At 41.8% G+C, this 24,848-nt stretch overlaps 1 protein-coding gene across 1 annotated transcript in view; it reads right to left on the reverse strand.

Moving 5' to 3' along the window:
* Nucleotides 1–256: 256 nt before the first annotated feature.
* The window catches only part of KCNJ5 (potassium inwardly rectifying channel subfamily J member 5), a 51,614-nt gene continuing 27,022 nt past the window's right edge, over nt 257–24,848 (reverse strand). Inside the window, exons 3-4 of the mRNA XM_020963821.2 lie at nt 13,488–14,431; nt 257–8,079 (exon numbers count right to left, since the gene is read on the reverse strand). Of these exons, the coding sequence (XP_020819480.1) occupies nt 7,760–8,079; nt 13,488–14,424 (1,257 nt within the window). The 5' untranslated portion in view covers nt 14,425–14,431 and the 3' untranslated portion in view covers nt 257–7,759. The remainder of the gene's footprint in view (nt 8,080–13,487; nt 14,432–24,848) is intronic.

Consider the following 24,848-nt stretch of genomic DNA (forward strand, 5'->3'; position numbering starts at 1 on the left):
GAGCCAAATAGCCAGTTTTCTAACCTTAAGGGTTGAGTGGTAAAGCTCTTTGGTCTGCACCCAGCATCTGGCATTCTCCTCTCCCTTCTTTGTCTGAGAGGGCCAGACACAGCTGAGCTCTCATGCGTGAGGGGAAACAGATGGTGTGTGAACTCATGAATGACTACTGGCTCAATTTTGAGGCAACTGCACTGTTTAGGGAGGGGACTGTTACTCTAGCAGAGCATCAAATCAGGCAGAGAGAAATGCTAATCTCTTCCCTTAGCATCATGTTTTATTTCAATGGTGGTTTTGAATATGACAGTGACATTTGCTTTCCATTTCATGGAGACAAACGCGTGGCAAACACACAGAGGACATGACTACTTTCTAGCTGATTGCATCATTACCCCAAAGAAGTCTGAATTTCTGAACTTACCTACCTTTAAACTAGGCTTCTGATTAGAGGAATACAGGTCATGGTCCTTAGAAACTCTTATAAAATTACTCTAGACAAATCTATTTTAGGAAGAATATTTTGGATTTCTTCACTAATGTTGCCAGAGAGTCACCAAATTCTTCTTCAGTGAATTGAAACTTTGTTCTAAATTGGGGGTGGGGAGCAATTACCTTTAGGGAGCATGGTCTAACCTGTAGAAAGGACACTGGATTTAGAATCAGAAAGACCTGGGTTTGACTCTGGTCTCCATCAAGCACTTGTTATATGACCTTGGTTAACTTCTCTGAGTCTCATTTTCCTCATCTGTCAAATAGAATCAGTCTGGTCTATTGGAAGGGGTTCTATGCCAATAGACCAGAGACTTAGATTCTAGATCTGGCTTGCTATGTCATCTTAAACATTACTTTACCTTTTTAATTTGCATTATGTCTCAAATAAAAGAGTTGGATTAGGTAATTTCTACAGTCTCTTGTAGCTTAGCATTTTACTATCTATTTCTTCCTTCCTTCCTTTTTTCCTTCCTTCCTTTCCTTTCTTGCTTCTCTTTCTTTCTTTCTTTCTTTCTTTCTTTCTTTCTTTCTTTCGTTCTCTATCTTGAAAGATTGCCATGAGGATAAAGGTAATCAATGTATGTAAAAATGTCTTGTTAATATAAAGTTCTACATACTTATTATTTGAATGGCGTGAATAAAATAGCTAGTTGGCAAAAGGAATCTTTAGATTTCCATTATTCTCTCCTGGAGAGTTAATGATTGGGGTTGATGCAAGGTCTTTGTAGCCAGCCTAGAATTTGGTCAGTGAATTCTTCAGGGATCAGATGTATCTATTAGGGGGAGCTTTTTATTCAGGGTGTGTAGATTCACTGGGACGCAGTGAAATTCATTCTCTTTCAGTAACATGCTTAGGAGGCCTAGTAGAACTCTATGAGAGTTTTAGAAGGTAAGCCCTAGGGAATAACCATGTCTGTTGTGGGGAAACAGATGGCTGCTTACAAAACTTTCAGTTTCTTTAACTAGGCCTTGTATGCTCACCTCCATGAAGGCCATTTCCTCTCTGATATTACCCCTGTGTTTGTCTAATGCTAATTTAAAGGCTCTCCACCTGTTTTCAGCCCATGTCAGGGGTGGTGCCAATATGCTTGTGAAACAAATGTCATTTGTGTTGAGCTGATGAGGGGGAGGGGGCATAGTTGAACCAGACATTGTAAATTGTCCATGCTTCAGTGAAGGTCTGTTTCTTTGCAACTTAAAATATTCATTCCCCACCCCTTCCCATTTTTCTCAACTTTAAAAGGACTAGGCCAGACTAATTAACTTATTGAAAAGGTTTCTAGTTTTGGTGCCATTTAAATAGGGGTCTTTTGCTAACTTGATCTTTTGTAAATCTGAGCTTGAAATTTGCCTTTATATAGCCATCATAAATTAAAAAGTCGATCTCAAATTCTCCCCTCCTGATGACATTTTCCACATGAAGCTTTGGTCTTAACTTGGAGAATCTCTAAGTACTTTGCAAATGTTAAATTTCATAGTCCCTTTAATGAGCTTGGTACTAGTGACCACTTTGCTGAATGGAAAGATGAGACTTGAGTGGAGTCTACACAGTCCAAAAATGAAGGGGAAAGTTAACAATCACACAGAAATTTGATTAACATAACAAAGTTGATATAGATCAGGGATTCTTAACCTTTTTTGTGACCCCGGACTTCCTGGGAAGTTTGGTTAAACTGATGGACTCCTCAGAATCATGTTTTGAAATGCATAAGATAAAATACATAAGATTACAAAGGAAACCAAAGGTTAGTCAAAATAATAATGTATCTTTTCCCCTAACCAAGTACATAGAGCTCCTGAAAGGGATCTGTGAATCCCAGGTTAAGAACCTTTTATTTAGAGAGTTGTTTGGGGTGTTGTTGTTCATCCTTCATTTTCAAAGAGTCCTAATGACTTCACAGGATAATGTCTAGACTTACACATGAATTGGATTTAAGTGAGGCAGAGTTGTACAAAGTCATCAGCCTCACCTTCTCCTCCAGAGTCACCAAAATCCAATTGCAAGACAATGGCCCATGTAGATGATCTTGGCGTCTTTGATGTCTGACCAAATTCTAAGAGCTCCACAATGCTTGCTTCAGCCACCTTCATGGCCATTGGAACAAAATTTTCTCATCCTACCATTCCACCGAGGAAGTGTTCACATACTTGAAGTAGATACCCTTCTAACTCACTGACCGGTTTGAGCCCTATGGATTACCCTCAACTTGGTTTAGCCCATCTGCCAAGATGATTTTACCAGGATTTAGCCACTGCATATGCTATAACTTTTTGGAGCCACAGGTGAGAGTTGAATGAAGATGGCCACCAAAGGTAGATGAGCAGCTCTGAAAAGGGCTCAGCAAGTCCTCATACCAGAGGTTGCTAGTCCTCCCTAAACACCTCATATACCTCTGTCTAGGGTACTGAGATATTAAATGACTTGCCCATGATTTTATAGTCAGTATGTCCCAAAGGCCAGGGATATGAACCCAAGTTTTCCTGACTCCAAGGTCCAACCTCTGTTCATTTTACAACTCTACCCTTCTCTCTAGACAACTTTCTATTCCAGACTATTCCCAAAGTGGATTTTTCTTTTGACAGAATTGTCCAATCTGAATAAACTAGTTATTTGCCACTTCAGAGTGATCAGATTTTAGTTACAAATACTTAAGGTCTCTCAAAATGAATTTTTTTCCTATGAATTATTTAGTAAAATTGGTCATATATGAGATTATCTTACCAAAGACTTCACTTGATGGTTGGTCTACTAGTGATAATCCTTTCCATGTTTAGGTAAGTTGGTCTTTTGAAAGCATCTCAGTCTGAACTTTATAAAATTGTCCAGGGCTTACATCCTTCAAGAGTTAAGGGTCACTTTCATGACATGATGAAGCACTGGTGTTGGACTTTTTTCCCCATAGCCTGAATTATCTCCATAGTTACTAACACTCCCCTTGATTTTCTGTACAAAGGCTGAGCTCTGACCCAATACCAGGTTCAGAGTTGGATCCAACCTCTTGCCCCATAATTGTGTTAATCACTAGTCTCTTTCTTCATTTCCCCAACCACTTTCTGACCTTAGTTTCACAATAGTGCCTTGTCACTGACTGTTTTTCTTTTAAACTATTAAAAGAGCAAGAGCATTAAGCCTGTCTGAAGTGTAGGAACTGAAATGTAATGTAAGTGGATGCCTGTTTATAACAAGTAACAGTTTTGGAGGATCAGATCCACTTCATTGTGATGGATTTTCAGCCATCAGAATGGCATTTTCTTTCTTTAATAAGCATGCTGAAAAAATCCTACATAGGCAAAGCAAGAGTTGACACATCGATTTCAGCGACTTCTCCAGCAAAAACCAAGTCAGATAGGATGAATGACTCCTTTCCCAGAAAGCCCATTCTTTCCCATCTAATTGCCTTTCACAAGTCATTAATTCCCCAGAGACTAGAAAAAAAAAAGGTATTTCCCAATTATCCTGCCACTGGGAGAACATTGCAGGTGGATCAAGACTGAGGCTTAGTAAAAATGACCAACTTAATTGGAGCTGCCTAATCACAAGATATGGACTCCTTTTATTCCTGACCTTCCATAATGCTCAACTCATTAGTTTCTGTGTTATTCTCTGAGCACCTGTCCGTGATTCTTGGGCTGGGGCTGAGGCTGTTTCAGGAAATGATTGTTTAAGGGTATGTTTAGATCTCTATGATTTTTATCTCATACCAGAGAAATCTAGTACACTGTAAGGTAGAGGGATATTGTGTGGGAGAAAGGTTGCTGGTCGTAGATAGGAAATGTGTATAAATATTCACTCATCTCTGCTGGTACTTGCCAAAATGATAAGAACTTTCTCTACTTGGCTCTGTTCAACCTAAGTATTAAGTGATCTTCCACTTCTCTAATTTTCCTAAAGTATTTTGTCTGGAGTTCTTCTTTTTTAAAAAAAAGTCTGAATCATTCGCTACCTTTTATCATACTTATTGGTCTATGCATCATAGTTTCTCTACTATACTGTAATCTCCTTGAGGGAAGAATCAACCTTGTCTTTGAATTCCACAGCAAGCATTTAATAAGTATTTGTTAAAAGTGTTTGTGTTATTAAGGTTATATATGAAGCTTACTGGAGGTGGGAGTGTTCTTTGATTCTTCAGGAGCATAGAATGTGAAATCTTGAAAGGACTCTCACTTTACAAACGAGGAAGCCAATGTCCAGGGAGATGAAGTAATTTGCCCAAGATCACAAGAGTAGCAATTAGCAAAGTTGGATTTCAAACCCAAGTCATAAGATGCAGAGGTGTCAGACTCACAAGGCTGCAAAATTTCTGTCTGGCCCATCCAGATTAAAATGTGATTGGGAAATATTTAATAAAATAAATAAAAATACATTGCCTAGTCTAATATCTCATTTTGCAGATAAGGAAACTGAGACCAGAGGGAGGTTAAGGAGTATTCTACTTCTTCAGAGCTATTCGAAAAAAAATATCCAATCCGTCTATCACAGGTAGTAAATCCTTCTACCACAGGTAATTTCCAATATACAGAGGCCAAGGCCAGGGGTTAGCTTCTGAAACTTTCAGATTGTAATAAACCAGGTAATACCTTGGGACCACGAGAATATTGAAATCCATGGTTTATGTTTGTAAAGCCACCAAGCTATTGCAGACTGCAGAGAGCTACATTCTCTCAATTTTGAAGCTATGAGGTCAAAGCTTCACATGTAAGAGGTGGTAGTACTAGAATTTCTATTTTGTGAGGGGTAAGGTGGGAGTGGGGCTTGTCAAAGGCCATGTTGCCCTCATCATTCCCTCTCTTTACTACGGCTCTTCTATTTTATGTCCCACCTTTCAGGAAAAGGTTCCAGGGCTTTTCCCAAATATTTGCAGAGTCAGGACACAGTTAACAAAAACCAGAAAACCCTACACCCTGTTTATGTAGTTTTGGTAAGAAAAGTGTTTTGTAAGCCTTGAAGTACTCTGTACATATGATTTGTTATTATTGTTTTCTTGGGAGGTTGAGGGCAGTTTCCATGTTACTGGTAAGTTTTATGGAGAAGAATCATAGCAGCATATCACCACATAGCCAGGGCATGTGATCTTGCCCATAGCCTGATGGAGCCTTAGGGTCTAGCAGGGAACTTTATTGCTCTCCTCTTTGCTCAGGACCTCTGACAGTCCAGAAGCAGAGCTGAGAGGACCAGGAAAGTATGAGAGCTGGGAGTGGAGAAAGGACTATGTATTCCAAGGCCAGAAGAGGAGTGCAGCAGCATTGTTTGCCACCTAGACAACAGACTGATGAGAAGCATAGTTTAGGCCTAATAGAAATCAGGCAGAAGATATAAGAGAAATTGAATCCCCTGTGCCTTATTTTCTTACTTTCTACTCCATTTTGGCTTAATTTGCACACCCTCTTTGAGAAGGAAATCTGGCTTTTTAAGATGTCTGAATTCCTTCCTACAGCTTAGTAGTAAAGGGGAATGCTAACCAGGGGAAGAGATAGTGAACAGGGTGGCAAATGACAAGTGTGGGTAGGACCATTGTAAATTTTGGAGGCTGAAGAGAATTCTGAATCCCTGATAGCTTTGGTAAAATTTTCTTCCAAGTCTGGTTAGCCAATTAGAATTCTTCCTCTCCCTCCATCCAGTTAGACAGACAAAAGCCATACACCTTCCCTCTCACCTTCCAGATTTCATCCACTAAATAATCTCCATGAGTTATATGTAATATCTGTACTCTCCCCATACCTTCAGACAAAAAATAGCTAAGTTCTTAGAAAAGGTAATTTTTTTTGAGATTTTTTTTCCTGTTTATATCGTCTCACCTCCCATCTCCCCATGGGTCCCTAGTTCTTCTCACATTTCCCATGAGGAATGAGGAGAGAGCATGTGAAAGAGAGAGTGAGCCCTTCTCCTTTTCCTTCCTAGTGTTTCCTTGCCTCAGGCCCTTCCTCTCCACCCCTCTACCCCTAAGGCCAGCACTTTGCCAGCATGAGACAGGGCAGTAGGACTCCTAATCAAAAGGCCACAGGTTCTTTTGAGTGTGAAACCTGAGGTTAGTTTTTGACACCAAATGGGTACCTAGTATTTCCACTTGTCCACTCACAGGACCATTGCTGAAGCCTTGGCACTCTTTCAACACTGTTAGTAACTTAAACCGGGCCACTTGGCTTACCCTAGAGATACTAATTGCTTTAGTGAAAAGGTTACCTCTGACTATCCCCTTACATGTCATGATTGGCCCTAAAAATAGAAGGGCTACTGAACTGGGAATCAGGAGAGCCTGGGAACTAAGTTTTGCAGGTGGCTGTTTGAAAAATAATCTATAGTTTCTTTCCTCCCCTCTGTCTCCCACCTTCCCTTTTTATCTCTGCCCTCCCAGCTTTAATACTAAGTCTATAAACCACACTTTCTTCAGCTCTCACCTTAGCCTCACTCTGGTATATAAAAGAAAAACAAGGTGAAAGTTAGAAGTGTTTTGAGTTCCTTAGGCAAAAGTATTCTGTGACAGAAACAGTGTCTGGTGTTCCTTGACCTGTAGGAGATTTGAGGAGCACAGTATGATAAAGAATATGCTTTTTAAAATTGCTAATAAAAACCAAACTTGATCTGACAGCCCTAGTCTGGTTTTCCTAGGACATAGGTCCAGGTTTGATTAGTAACTTCTAAGAGAGTGAATAGGCTACATTTGAAAAACAAACCCAAACCAACACACTAGTAACAGAGATCTCGGGCAATATTCTTTCTTCAATGCCAGCCCCACTAAATGGCAAAAGCCCCCAGATAAAGAATGCTTCCTTCTCTGAGGGGAGGGGATGTCTCCTTTGGGAATTCAACACCTAATGGGCCTCAGGGCAGAAGTGCCTCTTGCCCCTTCCCACCACCCCACTCCCACCTCAGCCATTCAGCAATGCCTGCATCCTTTTATGAGGCTGCCTGGATATTCAGCTCAGGGAAAGTACCAGAATTAGTGGGAAGAGAAATGAGGGGCTGAGCAACAAAGAGCAAATACATCACAACCATAGGCAGAAAGCCCAACTTTCTCCTTGGACCCCAGACGTCATTCAATTGGGACAAGAAGGGAGGGCAGAGCTATGACCCTTACGGGTGTAAGGAGTGTCATGGTACACAGGATGGCATCACGTTGGGAAAGGGAAGGTTTTGTTAAAATACCTATCTTCTCAGAGCCTCTATCACTTCCATGGCCACCTACACAAACCATCTCAGTTAGTTTGCCTCATTGGGTCCATGTGGGGTTTCTGGCTGGAGATTATGTTCCATCTCCTTGGGGCACAGGAGTCACACAGAGCTGCTAGTCTCTCTGGCTCTCCCCAGCCCCTCTGCTTCTTCCTCTCCTTCCTCTGCCCTTTGGCCCAATCCCTCCTTGGCACAGCCCCCTAGCAGGGCGGGGCTGGAGAGGTACTGAAGGAGCCGCCCTTCTCGCTGGGCCTCCGCCAGCTCCTTGGCACAGCAGGTGGGTGTGTTGGTCTCGTAGGTGTCGTGGAAGGTATTGTAGTCTACCTCGTAGAAGCCCTTCTCTAGGGTGAGGACTGGCGTGAAGCGGTGGCCCCAAAGAACCTCAGTGTCCATATAAGAGCTGCGGGCCTGGCAAGTCATGCCTAGGAGGACACAGGACAGAGAGAATTAGAGATCCTGACTGGGATGTGGCTGTTCACATTAATAAAAGTTTTTCAATTGATTCATGTGTGTCCATAGGAACCGGTGACACCCTAGTCCTTTCCTGGGATTCTTTCACACACATACACAGGGATAAAACCACATCCATACAAAAAGATAGCTCTTGGAGTCAGTAAGCATGTATTAAGCACCTATAATTTGCCAGGCACTATGCTAAGTGCTGGGATATAAAAAGAGGCATAAGGCAAGACCTTCTATTCTATCTGAATGTTTCTCTGCTGGTTGGCTCACTTGATAAAAGGTTTCAAATGGTCCTCCTACAGGCAAGATTATTTGCCCAGGTAAAAGCTGGTTCACCACAATAGCCAGTGCTTGAAATTCCATTAGGCCAGCTTGCAAATGTGTGCCATGCTATTGGTTACAAGGTGGATTGGCTGAGAGAGTGTGGAAGGCTCAGCACAGCCTATCACCACTTCTGGGAAAATAATAGAAATGTGGACAACCTACTGGTAGTGGATCAGTAGCATCATACATCTGGACTTCAAGGATTCATAATTTTATCAATGTAGGTACTCCCTCTGCAGATGCAGATAGCAGACCCCTAATCCTGAATGATGATAGTTAACATTTATTTATACAGTGCTTTAAGATTTGAAAGGTTATCTTATCTGATCATTGCAACAAACCTGTAAAGTAGATGCTATAATTTATCCCCATTTTACAGATGAGGAAATTGAGACTGAGAGAGGTTAAATAACTTGTCCACAGCTAATAAGTAACTAGGCTGGATTAGAATTCAGGTCTTTCTGACTCCAAGTCCAGCACTCTGTCCACCACACTAGCTTGGATGTGGTCTTCGTGGATTGTCGTAGCTAAATATGCATTGCTCAATGAGTACAGGGCTTTATTTCTTGTTTTTTGTTGTTTGTTTAATTTTCATTTGTTTTTCATTTTCATTTTTTAAAATGTTCGTGTTTGTTATTGTTAGGTTCAGAATGGAAAAAAAAGAAAAAGAAAAAAAGAAAAAGACAAGAATTATTCAGTAGACAGCCCAGTGATAGACTTCTCTAAAATTAACTAGGATGGTCCTTGGATGAAGCGCATATCATTTATTGCCAGCCTGCACTCAAAACCTTGGTTGGACCTATCAGAACTTGGGCTCCACTGGCATTGCCTCCAAGAACCCCTGAGTCCCCTTCAGACCCCAATAAGGTATCAGAGAAGGCCTTCAGCGGGAGCCTCAGGTCCACATATCAAAAACGAGGACTACTGTTATTACTAATAATTACTAGTCACCTCCATAGTCCCTCCCTAATCTGTATATTCGGAATATGCATTTTCTTTTAAAAGAAAGAAATATGCACATGCACACATCCTTGGTTCTTTGCCCAAGGACACTACATACTTCATCACCTCTTATTCACCATCAACATTGCTCTGGTCCTCTTCGACTTTCTGTACGCTCAGTATTTTTAGATTTAGGCTTCCCCCCAGAGAGGGAGGGAAGCTCTATTTTATGGATGAGAAAGTCTCCATGTTTTGGAACACAGGAAAGTAAACTTTCAGCAGTTCTTTGGACTGAGGAAATATACCCTGTGGGCAGGGAGGAGAAATATTTTTCTCTTGCCCAGAAGGGAACCTGGTTTAAAGTCAGTTTTTGTTCATTTGTCTATTTGTCTTTTATCAGTTTGAATTTTCCTACATTATCAAGCCTGTTCAGGGTTCTAGGCCATGTGCTGTCTTCTCTCAGAAGCTGCTTGCCCAAGTCAGTTCTCCTTCACTGGGATGAACACTGCCATGTTGGAGAGCTGAACAAGTTGGAGGCAGGCTGACTCCGAGGGTTCACCCAGAAAGAAAAGACTGGTGGGAGGCTGGCCCACAGCTTGTATCAGACAAGCAGTTTAGTTTCTCACTTTTTCTCTCCCTCAGCTTCCAGGGCTTCTTGGATCTGGTTCTTCTGCCCGACGTTGGCCACCATGTGGCTGAGATTCCTGTGTCAGCATTTGGGGGAGGTGGCCTTTCTTCAACATCCTTTGATTTCCTTTGGGCTATCTATTTGTTTTGCCAGGCCAGACTGACATTGCTCCTTGGGTGGGGCTGATGGTGAGGTCCATCTTGGTGCTACTGTCCTAGAGGAAAGCTACTTTATTGGGATTCCTACATGGTACCTGAGACTGCTGTGAACTCTGGTGCTAGGTATCAGCTAGGTGGTATAGCAGATGGGAGTCCTGGGTTTGGAGCTAGGAAGAACTGAATTAGAATTCTGCCTTAGATATTAATAGCTATGTTAACAATGACAAGTCATTTAATCTGTCTCAGCCTCACTTTCCTCATTTGTAAAATGAGAATAATAATAGCACCTACTTTACAGGGTTGTTGTAAAGATCTAATGAGATAACATATATATGCTGCTCTTTGTAAACCTTAAAGCACCATATAAATACCAGCCATTATTTTCTAATGGCCAGCATTTTGAGGACTCAGGGCTTCTTGACTAGCACTCTTACTAGGCACTCCCTCCAGCTGCTTCTTCTCAATTGTATTTTTACAGCATTTCACACTTTTCAAATGCTTTCTTATCTAGTATTTCACGTGAACCTCATGACAATCCTATGAGGTAGAAAGGGCATATGTGTAACGCTTAAAAGTCACAGGGAGAAACACAGAAGAATGCTAACTGCCATCCAAATACAAAAGAGCTCCAAGAAATAAGTTTAGGCATATTCCAGTTTTTCTTAGTAACCATCTATCACTCTATTATCCATGTTTGGCAAAACAATTTTTAATCCATTTAAAAATAGAGCCACTGGGGAAATGAGGTCCTGTAAGTCTATTATTTACTATGAGGGGTACCACTTCCTGTAGGATACAGAATCATTCAGGGCCACAAACGGGTGCTTCAGTGACACTGGTACCAAAGACTATTGAGTCCTGACTTAGGGTGAGCCCTTCTGAACTAGTATGTATGGTCAGGCTATTGGGGTTGTATTGTCCCATTGTTTGGAAAGCTTCTGCATATAGGTCAAGAGTAACATTTCTAGGAGTAAAGGAATTGTGCTTCTTGGCTTCCCTGTAGACATACCTCTAAAGGCAGGACCAAATGGAGTTTGAGGGGGCTTCCTATCCCACCTGCTACTCCCTTGGGAGGAAGCTGGCATGGTGGTGCTACTTTCCATGACTTCTTTGTTTGTTTGTTTCTTTAGGCAATTGGGGTTAAGCGACTTGCCCAGGGTCACACAGCTAGTAAGTATCAAGTGTTTGGTGTGAGTTCAGATTTGAACTCAGGTCCTCCTGACTTCAGGGCCAGTGCTCTATCCACTGTGCCACCTAACTGTCCCTCTCCATGACTTCTTTGGGAAAAATAACAGGATTGGTGTTGGCCTGCCCCTGTCACTTCCCACTGGACCGCAGAGCTGACAAGGGAAGAGCATTATTCCTATGTGCTATTCTATTTCATCAGGGGGAGAGGAGTGACATCAATTACTTGTTCTGGTTGGTATCTTTGCCCTTGCTTGTGGTCATCATTAATGATGATGATGGTTTGAGGGGACACTAGCCTATCTCTGAATGACCACTTTCCCCCCTGAGAATCTCCTTGTTCTAATCTGGACTCCAAGGTCACAGACAGGGTAACTTTCAGAAGCTGGGGAGCTTGTCATCCCCAAGCACTGGCAGTAGTTGGCTTCTAGCATTTGTGATTATGTACGGCCCCATTGGTTCCTGGGGCTGCCACCATGTGCCATTTGGCAATTCACTGCAACTCCAATGAGATGTTCAAGCCCAGACTAGTTGTACGGCCACAGAGTAAATCATGGGAGTTCCTATTCCAACAGCCCCTGGCATCCTGCCTTCCTGCTACCCCTCTATTTCAGGTTTGGACTTGAAATATCTCTAGGCCCAACTCCAAAGTGGGGAGGATTTGGGGATGGAAGATGTTGTTGAGTTTCTTTCCTCCTAGAGCAACTTTCATCCAGCCCTCCAGATCAAGGCTCACTCTTGGATCATGATGCCCTGGGTAGGTTTGGTTCATTTCCTGATATTCCCAAATCTGGAAAGGCAGAAAGCACAGGCATGGCAGATGGGAAAAAGGATGAGAGGTTAGTTATAAGACAGAAAATCAGCAGTAGGAAAGGGCAGGGCAAGGGTTGCTGGGATCTTAGGGGCCTGGTTTTGAATCCTCACTCTGCTACTCATTCCCTGTATGAACTTGGGCAAGACACAACCTCTCTGGGCCTCATTGTTCTCATTTGTAAAAATAAGTTGGTTAGATTAGATGTCCTGAGATCTGATCCTGTGATTCCTCACAATGTCCTGCTGGGGGGAAGGAGGCAGAGGTCAAGGACCCTGAGTTGGCTCACAAGCCCTTGGCTTTTTAAAACTAAGTTGTGAGTGTGCTGCATTGGCACAGAACCAAAAAGGCTCTTTGTCATCAGGTGTCTCTGAGCAGCAGCAGCTCCAGGCCAAGGTGCCAGGTCAGGACACCGGGATGCATTTCCATGGCTCCTCTGCGTATTTATGTCTCATTGAGGATGCAGTATTATGTACAAGTGAAGAACACTGGGTTCTCTGCCCACGTGCTGGACAAGCAGGCAGGCAGACTTCTAAGGGCATGTAGACAGAATCCTATTTTGGGGGAGGAGTAAAGAGTAAATTATATCCCCAACTACTCCAATTTCCAAGGCATTTTAAAGTTTACAGTGAGATTCCTTTATAACGGCACTACAAGGGAGGGGTGCAAATATTTCCCCCCTCATTTTACAGGTGAAGAATTTGAAGGTCAGAGAGGTGAGATGATTTATTCAAGCTAGTTGGTCTCAGGCCTGGGTGCTAATCCTGCTCTCTTTATCCTAAGTTCTATGTTCTCTCCACTATATCAAGCATTTTCTGTGAACTCTAGTCCAAGAGTCCTTAACCTTTTTTTAAAAATCCCATCCTTTGGCAGTCTGGGGAAGCCTATGGACCTCATTTCAGAATAATTTTTAAGTGAATAAAACAAAACACACTGGTTTGCAAAATAAACCAATTATATTGCAATATGCTCATCAAAATATTTTTTAAAAAGTTCATGGATCTCAAATTGAGAACTCCTGATCTAGTCCTTCCTAGCCCTGACATGTTGAAATGTCTTAAAAAAATATTTGAATTTCATAATCTGTGGTACAAGTTACAAGCTCTCCCAAAGACCTGGACTTTATGTTTTCATATGGGGCTCTGACTTTCTTGGACAAGGGATGTAGAGATTGGGTAGCACCATAGGATTATTGATTAAGAGCTATTAGGGTCACTGAGTCCTGAATCCCAGAGAGATATGTAACAGAGCCAGAATATAGGGAGGTCACCGCAAAATAAGCTGCTCCATTGACCTTGAGAACAATGGGTCATGTCTTACCTGTAGCTTCTACCATGCCTTCTAAGATGACTACCACCTCAAACTCTTCCTGATTCAACTGTGCCCTGGACATCTCCCAGAAAGGGCTCTTCTCATTGATTTCATGGGAGATGATGAGTGGCGACACCAGGAAGAGGCGGTCATCCCCGGTGTCAAAACCCACATTAATGTCCGTCTGATTTAGGGGAATGAACTCCCCTTCTTTGGTCTGCCTGGACTTGATGAGCTTGGCCCTTATGGAGGCCTCTACGATGTGAGAATTGCGGAGATCGCCCACCCGGAACATGAGGCAAAGCTTATCATCCCGCATAGAAATGACAGCATTGTTAGAAAACATGAGAGTCTCTGCCCTCTTCTTGGGCTGACTGATCTTGACAAACATGCAGCCCACCATGAAGGCATTGACTATGGAACCTAAGATGGCTTGGACCAATAGGAGGATGATCCCCTCTGGACACTTCTCTGTGATGACCCGGAAGCCATACCCAATGGTGGTTTCTGTTTCAATGGAGAACAGGAAGGCAGAGACAAAGCCACTGAGATTCTCAACACAAGGAACCCAGTTTTTGTCCCCAACATGGTCCAGGTCTCCCCGAATGTATGCAATGAGCCACCAAATAAAGCCAAAGAACAACCAAGTAATGGTGTAGACCATGGTGAAGACAAGGAGATTGAAGCGCCACTTCAAATCCACCAGTGTTGTGAAGAGGTCACTCAGGTAACGATAGGTTTCCTGGACATTACCATGATGCACGTTACACTTGCCACTCTTCTCCATGTATCGCTGACGGGGCTTCTTGGCTTCTGTCAGAAGACGAGTCCGATCAGTAGCGATGGGGATATAATCACGGGCCTGTTTGGGAATCTTCCTGGGGTCTCTGGGGGTGGTTCCAATCTCCATGTCTTGGTTCATGGAATTCCTAGAATCTCCAGCCATAGCTTTGCTAGTTTGGGGTAAAAGAGACATAAATCAGTGATACCGATTTTTTTGGCTTAGCTGAACATGTTCTAAGTAGAGAAATCTAGCAAAACATAGAGAAATATGGAATCATAATGGTGAAAGGCACCATAAAAATATGTAAATCCAACCCCTTCCAATTTTGCACATGGGAAAAACTGAGACAAAGTGACTTGTCCAGATTTACTTAACAATTTAATGGCAGGGCTGTAACTAGGACCCAGATCTCCTGACTTTTTCCATTGTATGATTCTACCTTAAAATGTAAAACAGCCATTTTTACTAAGTAGAATGCAAATGTATTTAACATGCTTGGAGTGAATCAATTCAATAAACCTTTATTAAATGCCTACTTTGTGGACACCATTAGAGAAGGCAAAATGTGAAGGGAAGATACAAGTTTAGAGGTCCTTGTCCTCACAGAGCTTTCATTTTAGCAGGAAGCCATGTACACACATGCATACATCCACGTACATATATATAAATATACACACATGTCTACCTGTACACAGAAACTATGAAACACAATAATACATGATAATTGAATTAGAGAGGTTTAAACTACCATGTAAAGTGCAAGGGGGAAAAGGTTGTTATCAACTGAGGGAAATCAGGAGAGTTCTTGAAGGTAGCAGATGAGCAGGGCTTTAATAGGAATTCCAAAAACAAATATTCCAGGTGTGGAGTACTGTATGAGCAAAGGCTTGGAAATAAAGAGAGGTTGGGTTTGGTAAGGGGGAAAGGTATGATGTTGCCAGGTTGTGGAGGAATCTGAATGCTAGGCAAAGATGTTTAAACTTCGTTTGGTAGGCAAGAGAGAGAGAGAGACACTGAAGATTTTTGAGTAGAGAGGAAAACAACCAGACACATGCAAGAAAAAAATTATTCTGGTGTTGTATAAGGGATGGATTAAAGGGGGAAGAGGGTGAAGGCAGAAAGATATTTCAGGTGGCCATTGAAATAGTTAGAAAGGTGCTATGTAGGACCTGTACTAGGGTGGTGGCCATGACAGTAGATAGGAGGGGATGATATAACAGAGAATAAAAATATAGAATAACATGGAGTGATAAATCTGTCCAAAGTTTGAATACATGATAAAAGGTGACTATATATAATCCTCCCCACCACCACCACCACCACGATGAAAATGCCACGTTCAAAAGTGTAATCTTGCTTGACCTGCTCTCTCAAGATGCCCCAGATACAGTCCCTGCCTTCTAAGAGCTCGTGAACCACAACACCATATGGCAGGATTTTCATCATAGACTTGTAGAGCCCAAAGTGAGTCCAGAAATCCTTTAGAATGTCAGTTTCCCAATGTCTTCCAAATAGGTCCCACAGAACTTTGAGATGGGGTTCATACTTTATCCAGCTTGCTTCCATAGATATGTAATGACACCCACCTCTCTACAACTTCCTAACCTAGGGAGCTTACATGTTCATTTCACATGCAGCTGGAAAGAATTGGCTTTTCTATTGTGATGTGGGCTGAGAATATGTGGAGCCTGCAGACGTAGGTAGTCCATGATTTATACTTTGGCTATTTAAGCTGCCCCTCCAGAAAATAGATCACATTTAATATCACCTCGAGGGACACAAGTCATTTAGACCCTTTGTCATTTTTATGAGCAGGCTTGTCTTGATTTTACCTACATTCATCTCACTAAAGAATCAGGGCTGTTGTTTAAACAAATGCAAAGCATTCTTCATAAATCTACCAGCACATAAATCCAGCGCAACAGCCTCTTCTGGATCCCCTACCATAGAAAGCCCCTACATTTCTTTTTCCCTTCTTGGGCTAAGTCCAGCAGGTTCATAATGACCTTCCCCAAATTAAATGATGGGGTCATATAAGGAACTGTTTGCTTTGTATCTTTAATGTGCATTTCCCACTCTCTTTTATACCACCTGCTCCCCATTCCCTGTCAAGCCTCTGACAAGGATAAATGAGACAATGAGATTGAAAGGCTTAGAGTTTCTTTACAGAAAAGGTGAAAATCAAGTCTAGGCCTGAATACAGGTCTTCATCAAACAGGGTTGGGGAACTTGCGGCCTTGAGGCCACATGTGGCCCTCTAGGTCATCAAGTGTGGCCCTTTGACTGAATCCAAATGTCACTGAACAAATCCCCTTAAGAAAAAGATTTGTTCTGTAAAACTTAGACTCAGTCAAAAGGCCGCACCCGAGGACCTAGAAGGCCACATGTGGCCTTGAGGCCAAAGGTTTCTCGCCCCTGGTCAAGGACATTATTCTTTCATCAGAATCATACATTCATTCAACTATCATTATGAAACACCCTTAGTGTGCCAGGCACTGTTCTGAGATACAACATTGAAACAGTTCCTGACTCCAAGAGGCTTACATTTGCAAGGGGTAGGGAGGGTAGATAGAAATCCTGCTCTTCTGAAATGAAAGATGCCCAGAGATGGGTAAAATAGACATTTGTATCCAACAGCAGAATAGATTCTGGACAGTCCAATTACTAGAACTCTAAGCAACAATATCATGGAAATTTTAAATACTGGGATCTGGGATGTGCTTTGCGTGCAATGAGTATGCTGCTCTAGGATGTACTCAGGAAAAGAGAAGACTTTAGATTAGCCCCCTCGCAGTTGTTACAGGATGCTTTGTGCTGATTTTTTGTTGTCTTCCTCTCTTATCCAACTTACTCTCACCCAGAATCACAAGATAAAGCTTTCTAGAATATTTAAAAAGAATCAAGAGTGTTCTAAGCACTAATACCCATATTTGAAATTCTCCTGTAGAAGGACCCAAAAGGGGTAATTTGAATATTAATTGCCATTTTATAGCAATTCATAATTTCCAAGATATTTTATAATAATCTTCATCAGTTATAATAAGAACTTAAAATAACCTTATAATAAGTTTATAGGGTACTTTCCACACTGTATGGTATTTAAAATTATTTAAAATAATAGTAAGGTAGATGATGCCACTATTGTTGTTACCAATTTACATATAAGTAAGCTGAGACTTTGAGCAGAAATGGTTACAGAGTTCTAGTCCTCCTTCCACAACTGACTTCTTCACTGACCCTAGGAAAATCCCCTTAGCCTCTCATTGTGTCAGTTTGCCCACCTGTAAAAAAAGAGATCAAAAGAGCAACCCTGGGTGCCTCATAGTGCTATTATGAGGACCAAAAGAATCTATAAATAAAAATTCTTTGTGTTTTTAGGAAGCACTGTGAAAGTGTAAGCTATTACCAGCTTCATTTTAGAAATGAAGAAGTTGAAGCATGGAAAGCCCAAATAATGTGTCCAAAGTCAACCTGTAAACAATTCACTTTGACAAGAGTTTTGTGATGGAATACTACTGTGCTGTAAGAAATGATGAGCTGGTTGATTTTAGAAAAACATAGAAAGTATTGCATGAAATAATGAAGAGTGAAATGAGCAGGACCAAGAGAATGATATATACAGTTCGAAGCAATATTGTTTGAAGAATAATTGTGAACAACCTAGTTATTTTGAGTATTGTAAATACTCAAATTAACTACAAAGGACCTATGAAGGAAGATGCTATCCACACTCTCAGAGAAAGAACAGAAAAATCGAAGTATGCATAGTATTGTTTTTTAATATATTTATGAGTCTGTGTCAAATGGTGGCCTTCTCTTGTGCCGGGTGGGGAAAGAGGGAGGGAGATAGTTTGATACTTAAAATATAACAAAAAAATTAATTAAGAAAATAAAGAACAACGAGGTTAGTTTTTTGTTATCAGCAAAACAAATAAACAAACCAACCAAAAACCCTTACTAAGTGCAAGGTGCTGGGGACTGAAAGCCAAAAGTGAAATATAGTTCCTGCCTTCAAGGAGCTTACATTTTACTGGGAGTATAGCTGGCCTTCAGCTTGAGACAGGCCATGCCTTAACTCTCTGAATTCTCGTGTCTCATTTCAAGGATTTGCAAAAATTTTTATTCCAAAAATCTCCTTAAGGTCAAAAGGACTTGCAGGGATTTTCCTTAATTGGACCCTTCAAAACTCAGAATATTCTCTTTGGATGAGGGGGCTTTGATAAATTCACTTCTAGAGAGATTCAGGAAAAGTGTCTGGCATATCATCAGCTACCAGGGTCCTCTAGCTGTATTCTGAAGGATGCAGACAAAGACAGTAACCTTAGCAAAACTTACTGCATTCTAAGCAAGTCCATTAGGGCTCTCTAGCTTTAATCTTTTGAAGGGGAGTGGGGAATGGTATATAGATGTGATTAAAGTTCTTGGGAAAGACAAAGTTTAAAGGTCCAACAAAGCAGATTAATCTTTTTGATATGAAAAGCACAAAAACCAAAAGGCAGACATAGGTAGGCAAAGGGAAGAGAGGCTTCCTAAGCTGGCTCACCAGCGAATCATGGCTTTCTCTCTAATGGGCTTAAGTGCCCCTCAGGACTAGAGGACTCACCTATCCACATTGATGGGGATTCTTCTCCAAGTTGTAGCTGCAGGAAGCCAGAAGTCACTGACATCCCTGGACAAATAGTACCTACAACTTAAAAGCCACATAATTTTCTGAAAAGAGCATTGAACCCTTGTCTCAGGATCAGTTTCCTTATCTGTAAAATAGGAATAATCAGAATCTACTTCTTCCTCTTCGTCTCCTAACAAAGAATCCCTGAGTTGTTTCTTTAAATGCAAATGGAGGAAGAAGTGTATTCTTATGAACTTTGGGGGTTGTGTGGCTCTGGGGTTAGGTACTTTCTTTACTTGTAAAGGTATATATATTTATATATACACTTGGATCACATGAGACCTTCCTCAGTGGGGGAGAAGGTGGTGACCTTCCTGAGTTAATGATTAGTAAGACAGAGGTTTCATTTGAGGAGATAAAGAGAAATCTTTTGAACCCCAAGCATCCCTATTGAAGGGTAGAGCAGAAACATTGGTTTAATGGCCTTTAATGATTTAGTATTATACTGAGTCCCTGAGAGGTCTGTACAACAGAATGCTGGATTAGCTCTTTCCTGGAGTGAAGTGGACTACTCATGGGGATAGATGGGTAGGTAGTGAGCTTAAAACAAAGACAGAGAGAAAAGAGATTTTTTTAGAGTGTTTGCTGGAGGTGAGGTGAATGTGGAGGAAAGTACCACAGAATGTAAGCTGGAGCCCAGGGTAAGAAAGCCATTTGATTGGGTCCTGGGAGGCAGCCTTATATCTAGCCCAAAAGAGGACAATGGGAACTAATGCCTGAGTATTTGAGTTAAATCAGGAAAAACAGTAGAACTGCCCAGTCTATACTAGACAGATTTCTTCTTTTACACTTTGGATTACCTATGCCTAAACATGGTACTTCTGAAGTTATACCTGTGTTACTAAACCTAGTAAAGCATGTAGCATATTTGTGTCCCTGAATGTATAGCATGTAGGTTAATGGAAGGACCATAGATTGGAACCATTCCAATCATAGTTGGAAGGGACTTGAGAAGCCATCTATTCAAAACTTTTCATTTTACAGAAGAAACTGAGGTTAAGTGACTTACCCAAGATCATAGAACAAGTGGCAAAGTTGGGATGTGAACCTAGCTCCTCTGAGTCCAAATTCAGTCCCTCTTGCCATTATACTTCTGTGGTAGGATCACAGTGTTGTGAGAATTTTCAGGGTCCTCACTAGTTACTGCCCAAATAAGCCACCACAGGAGACAGACAGACAAACTTCAGTTTATTTATTCACTCAAGCATGTGACACACAACATCAGTAGGTGATGGAAGTGTGTGTGTGTGTGTGTGTGTGTGTGTGTGTGTGTGTGTGTGTATTAACTTGGCAGATGACATCTCCAAAGCTATGTGAGTCAGAAAGAGTGACAAAGGAGAAGATGTGCTTTTTTGCAAAGCAGTTTGGTTAGAGCAGGTATAAAAAGAACACAGTTAGGAAATGGTACTAATTACAACAAAGGAGGGTGCTTGAAGCATTACAAAGAAAACCTCCCAAACGTTTCTGCCTCATTGAGGCCTGCTCAGTCCCCTAACACCCATCTTTGGTCTGGCTCCAAAATTCAATCCATTTCATTTCACTCTAACCCAGCAAGCATTTAGGAAGCACTTAGGATGTGATGCACCAGGCACATAGCAGAAAGTGTTTAACTGCAAGTCAGGAAGACCTAGATTCGAGTGTAGCCTTTGACACATGATGCTATATGACCTTTCAGTGGCCCAGACAACTTTTTTTTTTCTTTTTGGTGAGGCAATCAGGGTTAAGTGACTTGCTCAGGGTCACACAGCTAGTGTCAAGTGTCTGAGGCCAGATTTTAACTAAGGTCCTCCTGACTCAAGAATGGAGCTCTACCCACTGTGCCACCTAGCTGCACTGCCCAGACAACTTTCTAAGACTGTAAGTTGCAAAGAAGGGGCCCAACCTGATTGGTAGAGGGAGTTTCATCCCTGGAAAGAACCCAGGACCCTAGACTACGACCCTGCTTCCTGCCCAGTTCTCACAGACATCATCTGAGGAAGCAACTTCTGTAGATGCAGGGTCAGCCCTTCCCTGCCAGCTGCCATATGCAGGGCAGGCAAGCCAGCCTAGTTGAAGTAACGAGGTGCTTGAGTGAGAGACAGGAAGTATCTTGTACTATAAAAGTCAAAGCACTACCACCTTGTTGACCACCACCTCCCTCAAACCCTGATAGGAAGAGCCCAGGACCCTGGACCCAAGAGCCTTTGGACTAGCAATGCTCCCAGCCCTGTGCCCACAGGTGTCATCCTTGGAAGCAATCCTCATGAAGATACAACTCCTGCAGGTGCTATAGCCATATCTACTGAAAACCCAAAAAAGAAAGTCCTTGCACCATCAAGAGGTTTAACTTCAGAAATTGATATGATTTCATCAGTGGAGGCAATACTATCTGCTTTGCCACTGTATCCTGAGGACCATGAGACCTTTCCATCTGACTTGGGGGTGGGGCTTTCTTTATATCTCCAGGGCTCATGGCACATAGTAGGTACTTAATAAATGATGGCTGACTGACTTGCAGATGAAATCTTCATTTGTGTGGTCTCTCTGCCCCTCTCCCCCATTAGAATGGAATCTCTTTATGAGCAAAGATTGTCTTCCTTTTCTATTTGTATCCCCAGTGCTTAGCACATAGTGCTTAGTAAACCTTCATCTGTTTGTTCATTCTCTGCATCACTATGAAAAGTTTTCTCATTGTGTCTCATTCTAATGAAACCACAAGTCTAGTCCTCTATACCAGGCACTGAAGAGAAACGAACGCAGTCTTTCCCATCACAGGAGTAAGGGAGATGATGGAAAATTTTCTGAGTAACTTGGACCTTAGGATCACACTCACCTCAATATCATTTAGTTCAATGTGCTGATTTTGCAAGTGAGGAAAACGAGGCCCAAGGAGCCTTCCCCTCAGTCTACCAAGTAGTGAGCGACAGAGCCGACACTTGAATCCAGATCCTCTGACTCAAATTCCAGGGCGCCTTCCTCTAGCTGCCCAGCCCTCAGTCTGTGCCTGCAGCTGCCTATGACCTCACTGCCTGTTCACAGTGCTCAGTGAGGGGGAGGCCTGGGAAGTGACCTGAAAAACAGAGATGGTCAAGGACTGGAGGAAAGAGGAAGGATGGAGACGGGGGTGGGAGAGAGACTCATGGTGCTGAAAGGCTGCACACAGACATAAAATATTATTGTGTTTTCAGTGCAGCAAGCCAGTGTACCAAAGCAATTAGCCTGAGTCGTCAGGCTCCTCACGAAGAGATGCCACTACAAATTCAATTAAGGCACTGGGACTTTTTGTGAATTCCTTCTTCTCAGCAGGCTGCCTCAGGATGAACATCCTGACTGGTGTTTTAAAACACTTCTCATGTCTCTTGCCTGGATTCTGGTCTCCTGATGGCCACCTGCTTTGAGCCAGGAACATAAAAAGTGAGGCACGGTTCTTTCATGGGCCAGGCTTCCCTTCTGCGTCTTGATTTAAAAATAGCACTTTCCTGATAGCAACCACCAGGCAGCTCAGAGAGGCCGGGAAAAGGAGCTCAGAGGCTAAATGCCACCCCCTCCCCTTCCCTTGGGAACTAATGGAACATGGACAGAACCATTTTGTTTCCCAGAACAATTCAAAGGTGATGAGTTTAGTCCATTAATCCTGAGTCGGTTTGGGGCCTTGTTACCTAAGAGGTAGCTGCTCTGTTGTCCATTATCCCCAGTTGGCTACACCTGTTCAGATTGTCAGCTCCGGGAAGAAGCAGGGGTCTCCACACCTCCAGCTAAGGGCATCCTCAGAGCTAACCTTTTAATTATATGGATGAGGAAACAGTCTCAGAAAGGTAATGTTGTCTGTTCAAGGGACATAGGCTAGTTAAGAGCAGAGATGAGATTTGAACTCAGGCTGTTTGCATTCAGATTCAGGTCTCTGTCCACTGCAACTCACTGTTTCCTCATATCTCTGTGTGTTTATTTTTTAAACTTACCCACTGCAGCTTTTAAAAAGCACAATTAGCTTTTGTTCCTTTGAAAAATAGGTTTAAAAAAAAAGAAAAATAGGTTTTGTTGTTTTGTCCTCAGTCTTCCCCGGCCCTATTTACAAGTCAATGTTGGAGAAGGGCTATTGGGACCTAGGATAAGAAGTGGAATGGGATGGAGAGGTTGGAATTCCTGTCTTTACTGCGCTGGCCTGGAGGTAATGAGCTGATCATCATTGGCCATACCTCAGCTTCCCTGATTGTACCCTGAAAACCACCCCACCTATTAGATTGTGAGATCCTTCAGGACAGGGACTGTCTTTTACCTCTTTTTATATCCCTAGCACTTAGCACAGTGCCTGGCACGTAGTAAGTGCTCAATAAATGTTTATTGAATTGAATTGAGCCTTGGGTAATAATAATATAATAAGGATGGTAGTAGATTTGTCACATCACTAGGAATGTTCTGTCCCAACATTTGGAATCACAGAATATCTGAGGTAGAAGTAACCTTAGAGAGCCTCAAGTGTTGTCTCCTTATTTTATAGACAAGAAAGTATAGACGTGGAGATGTGCGGTGATTTGCCCATATTTGCACAGTTGGCTAGGAAACAGAGTTAGGACTAGGACTTGATGCCAAGTCCACTCTTCTTTCCACTGTACCTCCTTTCCATGTCAATCAGTCAGTCAAGAAACAGTTAGTCAATACACATTTATTAAGTGCCTACTATATGCCAAACACTGTGTGTTAAGCCCTAGGGATACAAAGAAAGACAGAGATGGTCCTTGCTGTCAAGGAGTAATGATGATGATGAATTTGCACTCCTATAGTGGTTTTACTTTCAAAGTACTTGGGTTATGTTACTGAGTTCTCATATTACTGAGTTCTCACCATATGCCTGTGATGGAAGGAGGAGACAGTTATTCAATTATTATTCCCATTTTTCACTTAAGAAAACTGAGGCCTACACAGGTGCATAGCTTACCAAAAGTGATGTCACTGTGCCTTGCTCACTAGGAAAGGGCTAATGAACTGTGGGAGATTTTACAATGAAAACAAACACAGAAATCCTATAAACTATGATGTAACTGGTGGCTCAGGACCAGAGCAGGACTAAATGATCTCAAAGGTCCCTTTCAACCCTAAATCCTATGAACTCCAATCCTGACACTTCCTGAGTCCCGTGTATCATTTTGACCTGACCTTATTTTTATTTTTAATTTTTGCAGTGTTTTTTGAAGGACAATGTTTGTCATATTACCCGAAGCTTAATGGCAAAGAGCCTGAGTGATTATTTATATATATATGTATATATGTATGTGTATACATACATATGTATACATATGTATGTATATATGAATACATACATGTATATACTATATACACACATGTATGTATTTTATGCATTCATATATGTGTGTGTGTATGTATATATATGTATATATATATATATATATATATATATAGAGAGAGAGAGAGAGAGAGAGAGAGAGAGAGAGAGAGAGAGTAACATTCTCTTTTCCTTCCTGCCAAACAAAAAATCCTTTAGAATCTAAAAACCTATCCTTTTGCTATTTGTTCAATTCAATTCAACAGTCATTGACTATCCACTATGTGGAAGGCATGGTGCTTGAATGGGTGGAGAAAATATTTATTATTTATCATTTATTAATATTGTTTGAGCCTAGCTTTATGTGGCTAGGAAATTGTCTAATCCAAAAGCTTACTGTAGAGGTGAAGCTGACCTCAGAGACGCTATGGCTATCCCAGTAGACCTTATTTTGGGTCCACCCAAAGCTTGTGTTTTGGATTCCCCAAATTAGATTGACTTATCCATCTCAATCCATTACATCTCAAACTGCCCTTCTGGAGGCTACCTAGAGCCTACATGAGGCCAATCAGGCAAATGTCCTTACGCCCTTGTCTGAACTTTACATATTGTAACCTCACAAAGATGCAGAGATGGAGTCACATCTTCTTTCCAGAG

This window comes from Phascolarctos cinereus, unplaced genomic scaffold (assembly GCF_003287225.1).
Source record: "Phascolarctos cinereus isolate Bilbo 61053 unplaced genomic scaffold, phaCin_HiC Scaffold_726;HRSCAF=1367, whole genome shotgun sequence".
NCBI classification, from domain to species: Eukaryota; Metazoa; Chordata; class Mammalia; order Diprotodontia; family Phascolarctidae; genus Phascolarctos; species Phascolarctos cinereus.